The 8,773-nt window shown below is 38.3% G+C and overlaps 1 protein-coding gene across 1 annotated transcript; it reads left to right on the top strand.

The window, feature by feature from the left end:
- Positions 1-409: 409 nt before the first annotated feature.
- pdia2 (protein disulfide isomerase family A, member 2) lies at positions 410-7,221 on the top strand. The gene is made up of 11 exons (XM_049012994.1): positions 410-631; positions 1,602-1,808; positions 2,306-2,439; positions 4,813-4,950; positions 5,031-5,141; positions 5,231-5,356; positions 5,449-5,643; positions 5,863-5,983; positions 6,507-6,688; positions 6,797-6,919; positions 7,140-7,221. The coding sequence occupies exons 1-11, from the start codon at positions 412-414 to the stop codon at positions 7,203-7,205; spliced, it is 1,623 nt and encodes a 540-aa protein (XP_048868951.1). The 5' UTR covers positions 410-411; the 3' UTR covers positions 7,206-7,221.
- The last annotated feature ends 1,552 nt before the right edge of the window (positions 7,222-8,773 follow it).

Genomic DNA, 8,773 nt, shown 5'->3' with positions numbered 1-8,773 from the left:
CCTCTACTACAAATGAAACAATAAAGAAAAATACAATAACCAAAGTCACAAACATTTATTCTGTAACTATATTATTGCAACTATATTGAAAAAAAAATCTGTCTATCAACCTTCCCATGTTTTACCCAGCATGGGGACACAAAGTACACTATGTTTAAAGTAAATGTATTAAAACTATATTAAAATATCAAAAGATGCATTCATGTAGTAATATATTTTAGTAGAGTAAGACATAAGTTCCTTAGTAATTGTATAAGAGAGCTGGACATAATATAGAAAATGAATAAAGACGATAAATCCTTAAAAACCAGTAGAAATTGAACACGCAGAGAGCTGAGTGACTCGTCACAAACGAGGCCGTTTAGAATCCACCTCATCAGCAGCGTGTCACTTGGCTTTACATCTGACACCATGAAGTTGCAGTGGCTTCTCCTCTGCCTGGCTTTGAGCTCAGCAGCCAGCAGCAGCGCTGACGAGGCACAAGGCACAGAGGAAGACTCACCAAAAGACACAGAGGAAGAGAACAAAGAGAAGACGAATGACATTCTGGAGGAAATGGATGTCATGGTCCTTCATGTAAATAATTTTGCAAGAGCACTTAGTGAAAACAAATATCTCCTTGTTGAATTCTGTAAGTAGAAAGTCATGATATTTCAAAGACATTTAACAGAGCAAACTTGCATATCTATGTCTGTAAAGGGTTTTGTATTTGCTGATTTGTTATATAGCAGTATGAAACAAGTAGAGTGAATATGATCTTTTATTACAATATGCACTACAATACCCATTGCACAATACCTACAATACTGAACTTTACAGACATCATTTTATTTGCTTTTACATAATATTAGTAACAATATATAAAAATACATTTTAAAGTGCACGCTTAAAAGCAGGTGGAGTCTGACTGTTTTATCTGGCATACAATGTAAGTGACCTTCGAAGAGAGAACAGATGCAAATGTTCTCATGAGCAATGCCATCTGTATTTGAGAAAGCAATGTGACTGCGGCAGACTCAAAGTTCTGGCGTCACTTACCATACTGAAGCTACTGTAAGAGTCATAGACTATGGGAACCAGAGCCGGTCCTGGCTGTTCTGCTGCCCTGTGTGAGATTCTGCTGAACACTCCTCCCTCAGAGCAGCATAAAACAATGTCTGTCAATTCATTTATATTAAAAACATTCAGTATCAACGGGTAGCTGGCTGCTAACTGGCTAACAGGCGGCTGTTTCATGAGAAAAGTAGTGATATATTAAAACTAGTGTAAATAACTAATGTCATGGGATGCAACCAGATGTATTTCTTATTTTTTCAGGAGCTGTTTGTGCCCCCTAATTAAATGGCATCTTAGGCACCATATTTCTTATTACTTATTTTTATTAGTTTCATATAAACACAGTTATATAATTTATATCGACAAACATGTTTTGCATAGCAGAAAATTTATCCAGAACTAATAGCATAGTGTATTATTTAATAGATCAGGTGATACTTTTTACCTGGCTACATTTAGATTATAAGCTTTGGTGCCCAGCAGATTGGCTTTTAGCGCCGTGGTGATTTCGCTTTTGCTGAAGCTTCACTTTCTGCTCCCTTAAGATGCCCCGTGGTGCAGTCACTGCCGTGCTTTGGAGCCGGAATATTCCCAAGCAGCTAGAATCCTGAAGAATGAGACAAACGAGATTCGACTGGCCAAGGTGGACGCCACGGAGGAGAAGGAGCTGGCCGCGGAGTTTGGAGTCGACAGTTTCCCCATACTGAAACTCTTCGAAGATGGAAGACGGGAAAATGCCACAGACTTTACTGGTATGCCCTTTTGGTCAATGACATTTTCTACACTCTTCTTATTTAACCAAATTGTGGGTTCCTCATTAGTGCTATGATGATTGTTAAGCAGTGAGTTTTAGACATTGACTAACTATATTATATAGAGGTGGACAACTCCCATTCTGAATACTATACTGAAAAATACAATCATAATCATAATTGTATCATTTAAAGTATTGCATGCAAGGATCCAATGTGTGTTGTGTACTGAAAACTGCCTTATGTAGAATGATATATCAGTCACATTACTTTGCAACGTAAAGCGCCACCTTCTGAGGGGGTGCTGACATAGCAAGTCAATTACACTGTCATGGAAGGGGGTTGTGCTGGCGTTGAAGCCGTCCTAGGGCCCTACATGGGCTTTCACAGGTACTGCTTTTACGACAGGGCATCTCCACATTCAGTTGTTCATTGAGAATGATTTTACTTTTCACTTCCACACTTGACATACAGTACTTATTCTTATATCATTCCAGGGAAAAGGAATGCCAAAGGTATCGTTCAGTGGCTGAAGAGGCGAGCCGGCCCTGCGGCTACCTTTCTAGGAACAGAACAGGATGCTCAGGAGCTCATTGATGCACACAGTGTGGTCGTCATTGGCTTTTTCACAGTAAGTACATCCGAACAAGAATCCCGGTTTAAACTTTAAAAGGATATTACCTCTCAAATTAGGACTGCCAAATTTATTAAGAACTAGATTTCATTTGTTCCTTTGTCACATTTTTGTTGCCTGCCTATGTATATGATTAAACTTTGAAGAAATTCCATGACAGAAGATCAGGGGCCGTTCTAGAATATACAGCCAATAGGGGAATTTGAAATATTGAGTTGGTCTTATTTTTCTCAAGTAATATTGACTATGTACACCTCAAACAGTCAATCAGTCAAAGGCTAGGTGACACGAGGTTATCAAAGATATATAATAAAACACCAGGAATGAATACTACACTTTATTCATTTTTATTTTATCAGTGGAAATAAAATGTTTATTAACAAAATTAATCAGCTATACAGAAACTGAGTTAAGCTATAGAACATTTTAACTGTTTTTAAAATAAGCTTCTTGAACAGAATAATTCTCAAAATAATTTTAGAAATAAGACACAACAAATTTCTCTGTTAAAAACTGCATGTGCCTGGAAACACAAACCAGTTACATAAAAACTCAATGATTCTTCAACAGAATCATTCCCTGGAAATTTTCTCGTGAAACAATATATTTTCAGTACCACATGGCATCTGGCTGCTAGCTAACTAGCTTGCGTCTGTTTCACAAGTAAAGTAGTGACTTATAAAAAAATATATAATTTCCAAATTGCACGTGGAATCAAACAAACATTAAAAAAGTAATTCCCACATATTCAAACTATAGACATGTTTGCTATTTCCAGTGCAAAGTGGGGAAAACATCATATCATCAATCACCTGTTTCTTTGCCAATTGCAACAATGAATTTATCCATGTCCAAGGCTACAGATATTGCTTTCTCAGTAGCTAAAATGTCTAACCTGTGGTCCAGTGTGTGGCTCAATGGGCTGAGCCTCTGTGTCCCTGATCGGAAGGTTGTGGTTTTGAGTCCAGCTTCAGCAAATTATCACATTCCTAAGGCTTTTGACCAAGACCCTTAATCATCAGCTTGCTCTCACCACTATAGTGCGCAACATGGGGCAAAGCAAATAAAAGAATGTCCCCATAGGGCTTAATAAATTATTGCTATTCCACTCTAAATTAGTATTTCAGCTACTATATGTAGCACTGCAATCAAAATAAGTGAACATCCTGGACAGTGCTGAGAAGGAACTCTCTCATGATGCCATGGAAATTCCATTTACCTGTCCAGTAGCATTCAATTTATGTAACGCAAGAAATGCTATCTTGTGCTCCTGTAAGAATTTTTACACTGAGACCGGAGCATCACCAGGGAGGGTCTCCAGCAACATAGCTTAAGCAATAACTATGTCATTGATCAGGCTTTCACTGACAGCTCCAGCAAGCAACTGCAGAAGAATCAAACGTGTGTTGTTCAGAAATTCCTCGGAGTTAGAAAACGGGCAAGCTGTTGCCTTCATGCGGTTCATGTTCTTCTTATAAAATTGGTTTTTCCATTTTCACAATTGTCCTGTTAGAAATGTTCAGTCAGGGACTGACTGAGGGAAATGCTGGCACTGTCAGCATCTGTATGCCCCACTGAAGACTAAACAATCTATGAGCCGTCTGATTATGTACTGACCTCTTCCCTTTTGGGCGATTTGAAACCTCAGGACCCCCCAGTTCCTCTGCCCAGAAATGATCATTCTGGATTTCCCTGCACATATCAATGCAGCTCAAAAACTTCTAGCACATGGCTCTCCCTGAAAAGCATGAACTACTGCCAAGTGATTGGCACAGTGCATGAATGGAATTTCTCTGTCAAGTTTTTACTGCAAAAGAGCTTGTACACCACCTTCTAACCTACTCAAGACTATAGCGTCATTGGCTAACATCATTGACTAATAATATTTACCAGGCTGTACCCAAAGAGACTAAGATGTTGTAGAATGTTACATCTAATTTCTCCAAGTCAAGTAGACCAATCATCCATCCATTTCCCAAACCACTTATCTTTCTGGGTCGCGGGAGGTCCGGAGCCTATCCCAGAAGCAATGGGCACAAGACAGAGACCAATGCAGGATGGGGGGCCAGCCCATCGCAGGGCACACTCACACACTATTCACACACACATGCACTCCTACGGGCAATTTAGTAATTCCAATGACCCTTAGCATGTTTCTTTATCACTGGGAGGGGTAAACTTAGGGGAATACAGGGAATGACACTCACACATTGACCAAGCAGGGAAATGACAGACAAAATGGGACAAGGCAGCGATCGATCCTGACAATCTTAGATTTTTGGTTTATAAGAAGCATTTCTTTCAATTTAAATATATTAGAATTAAGGCCAATTTTGCTCATTTACTAATTATGTTGTATTATGTCCACAGCATCTCAGTAATGATGATGTCAAGGTCTTTTATGAAACTGCAATGGAAATAACAGACGTGACATTTGGAGTAACGATACTTCCTGAAGTTTTCAAAAAATACAGCGTGGCAAACACAGCTATTGTACTTTTTAAACAGGTACAGAAGCAAATCATGTGCAAAGCATTAATACATCGCTGGTTAGTGATCTGCAATGCTGACATCCCTCTACATTTCAGTTTGATGAAGGACGCGTAGAGTTTGAGATTTCAAAAAAGCTAGAGAAAGATGAGTTGACTGCTTTCATCATGAACAACAGTTTGGAACTTGTCATTCAGTTTAGCGAGGAGGTATGTACATTAATGGGAATGTTTTCATTTTTCCTAATAAAAATAGACAGCGTGCCAAACTTGCGATTCAAAATACTCTCCTCTATCAGAATGCAGACAAGATCTTTGGCTCAAAGATACACAACCACATCCTGCTGTTCATGAATTCAACTGAGGAGTCACATGCTCAGATCCTGAGCACATTTCGAGGGGGGGCACTGGATTTCAAAGGGAAGGTAAAGTGAAATTATTGACAACTCATGTAATTTATGTAATTCTTACATTTGCAGCAGGGGGCACCGAAACACCTTTTTTTTGTTTTTTTCAGATTCTCTTTGTTGTAATCAATGTGAATGCAGGCGTCTCGCATGTGTTGAAATACTTTGGCTTGACAGAGGATGATGCCCCCACATTTCGACTCATTAACACAGACACACTGAAGAAATATGCACTGGATGGAAAGGGCCTTACAGCAGAGCAGCTTCATGTTTTCTGTCAGGGTGTGCTGGATGGAACAGTTGAGGTAACTGATGGATTTTGGCAAGTTCTCCAACCATGAACATTGCCAGATCTGCGGGAGACAACCAGCTGCTAACCCCCAATTGCTAAACCCCCTTTTTATGGATCGGTCAAATATCATGTGCATCATCTGTATGGAAATGCAAGAATAATATTATGAATAATTGTATGAAGTTCCATATCAATTTATTTATATAATTGTTTTTTTTTTTTTTTTTTCAAGCCTCACATGATGAGCCAGGAGATTCCTGAGGACTGGGATAAAAATCCTGTCAAAGTACTAGTAGGCAAAAACTTTGAAAAAGTGGCCTTTGATGAAACCAGGAATGTCTTCATTGAATTCTGTAAGTTAGGCTCTGTCATGTTTTGCTGCCAGAGGTGCAAATAGAGACATCATAATGCTGTGTAGGTTAGCAAAATGTAAAGCAACTAGTTATATGTGTGTGTGTGTGTGTGTGCGTGTGTGTGTGTGTGTGTGTGTGTGTGTATACTGTATATATATACATACAGACGCCCCTCTACTTACAAATGAGATTTGTTCCGAACGGCCATTCGGAATTTGATTTTGTTCGTAAGTCTTTATTCAACATCATTTTAAGGGTATACGCAAGTTCAAAGAACTAGGATGCTGGGAGTACGCATGCTACACTGCTGTGTGGCGGGAGTAGCAGCCAGAAGTCGTACTAGGTGAAACTGCTGCGCAGAAAAAAAAGTTGATATTATGGACAGGAAACGGGAGCCCAACGAACATAATTTGGACTTAATGTACAATCCTCTTCGTTTGTATGTCTGAAAGTTCGTAAGTTGAAAGTTTGTAAGTAGAGGTGCGTCTATATATATATAATTTTTTTTCCTGTCCTGTGAAAGATGCTCCTTGGTGTGGACACTGTAAAGAACTGGAACCAATCTGGGAAAAACTGGGTGTGAAATATAAAGACCATGAGAGCATAATAATTGCTAAGATGGACTCCACTGCTAATGAAGTGGATTCTTTTGATGTCTCTGGATTTCCCACAATAAAGTACTTTCCAGCTGGATCAGAGAGAAAAGTAAGTATTATGACTGATAAGCAATCATACAAATCATTCTGCTACAGCAACATGAGAAGTTCCCACTTGTAGAAATTCATACAAATTGTGTTGAAACCCATTCTACAGATTGTTGATTATAATGGAAATAGAGATTTAGAAACATTTTCAAGATTCTTGGAGCATGGAGGACAGCTCCCTGAAGAGCCAGATGAAGAAATAGATGAAGAAGATGTAGAAGATGAAGAAAAGGTAAGTTTAATAAATAAAAACATTTAATGATTGTGAATATCGACCCCTATTTGTAAACTGTTATTATATACGTTTATAACATGTGGGTGTCTTACGTTATATAAAATGATATAAATTTTAAAGTTAGAAAAACATTAAGAAAGTTTGTTTGACTATGTTTGTTATTGATACACTGAAATGTTTAGATTTAAGCAAAATTAATTCATTTACTTTACTTTAGGTATCTGAGGAGTCAACTGTGGTAGATCTCCAACAAGATAATGGGACAACTAAGGATGAATTGTGATTTTAATCTGAATAGCTTTTTCTCTAAAAATCTGAAATGCAGATATATTTGCTGAAAATGGGAAAGAAAATGATGTTCGATATTAAAGTTTCGTACTGAAAAACAAAATATGGCATTCATTTTCAATGAAAAAATTGTAAATATTTCTCAGATGATACAGAACTTCAGTGTTCAAATACATTAATAGAAAATACATAAATCTATATGAAAATACAGTTGCAATGTTGTGCTTGTTAGAGTGTAACACTATAGCAGACTGATGCAGATCAAGACCACCCTAAGCATATATAATCCATAATATTTGAAAGAATCATGCATATGCAAATATTTACAGAAAATACAGTGGACTCTGTTCACTGATGGCAAGTGTGCAAACACTGCAACGGTGTCACAGGATCATTCGATTTTTCATTCATATACTCCAGACCCCCAGTCCTTGAGGTCCATAGTGTAGACCACTTTCATCAGTCCACCTGAGGTCTTAATTTGGCTTGATAGAGGATGTACTTGAATGCAACACTGTAATATGGTACAAAAGGACTGTAAATCTTTTTTTAATGTATTAATTAGAAAGAAGCACTTTTTAAATTAACTTATCTAGTATAACCAAAGATAAAAACCATAATTCCATTTTCCAAAAAAGTGATTTAAAAGTATAGAGTGATCTTCTAATTGCTCTGGAGAAATGAACAGCAAAAGACATCCATGTAATAGTGAACACATGTGAAATGCGAAACCTCTTTGACAAATAAAACGGTGAAAAAACATGGCTGCCTAAACCAGGTGTCTGAATCACATGCATCATCTGTGCAGCAAAAATGCACAGGAGTTAAAAGAGCCTAAATCACTCAAAGCTGGTCAGTGGTTAATGCTGAGATCTTAGGACTGCCGGGCAAGCTCTCAGAGGAAGCTGCTTAATGTGATATGCTGCACTACCTGAAACTTCAAGAGGGAAACACCTGAATATTTTATATTACCGACTCAAAGTAAAATCAGGTTCACATTACGGAATGCAGTCCTAGTGTGCCACCGGTGTCTCAGAGGGCTGCAGTTTAAGTAAACAGAACAGCCCTTTCCTGTTTCCTACAAGGACTCCTCCACAAAGAACGCAGCTAGTTTGCGAAATACTCAAATATTCAGCTGAACATTCAAGTCGTACACACCAGACATACAGTCAAACAGGCATGACAACCACTTACTGACATTGAAAGTAAATGTACGGTAACTCCATTGACATTCACGGTCCACGTCAAAACTCATGTGAGACCACAAACCCCACTGCATTCTTAATATTCCATGACCCATTCCTGAGCCTGCTAACATTCATCTCACTGCATGGTGCCAACTCAGATCCTTAAAACTAAGCTTGTCTTGCTTTGAACTTTTAATAAAATTTAACGTGAATATGTCACAGCACAGCCAAGCATGGTTGTAGGGAGACCAGGATGCATATGCGAGTCCATGGGGTATATTGGATACTACATAACGTTGATGGACACAGTTGATAGAACAGAATGGACTACTGCACTGACGCAACATCACCTACAGTACATTGGCAACCACAACAC

The sequence above is a fragment of the Brienomyrus brachyistius genome, chromosome 5 (assembly GCF_023856365.1).
Source record: "Brienomyrus brachyistius isolate T26 chromosome 5, BBRACH_0.4, whole genome shotgun sequence".
NCBI classification, from domain to species: Eukaryota; Metazoa; Chordata; class Actinopteri; order Osteoglossiformes; family Mormyridae; genus Brienomyrus; species Brienomyrus brachyistius.
The sequence above is the reverse complement of the archived record's forward strand: the minus strand, read 5'-3'. Positions and strand labels throughout refer to the sequence as shown.

Bases quoted from the DNA above. Each gene is read 5' to 3' on its own strand.
- pdia2 (XM_049012994.1), top strand. From the start codon at position 412: ATGAAGTTGCAGTGGCTTCTCCTCTGCCTGGCTTTGAGCTCAGCAGCC. The intron at 1,809-2,305 runs GTATGCCCTTTT...ATATCATTCCAG, and splicing joins AAATGCCACAGACTTTACTG to GGAAAAGGAATGCCAAAGGT. The intron at 5,357-5,448 runs GTAAAGTGAAAT...TGTTTTTTTCAG, and splicing joins CACTGGATTTCAAAGGGAAG to ATTCTCTTTGTTGTAATCAA.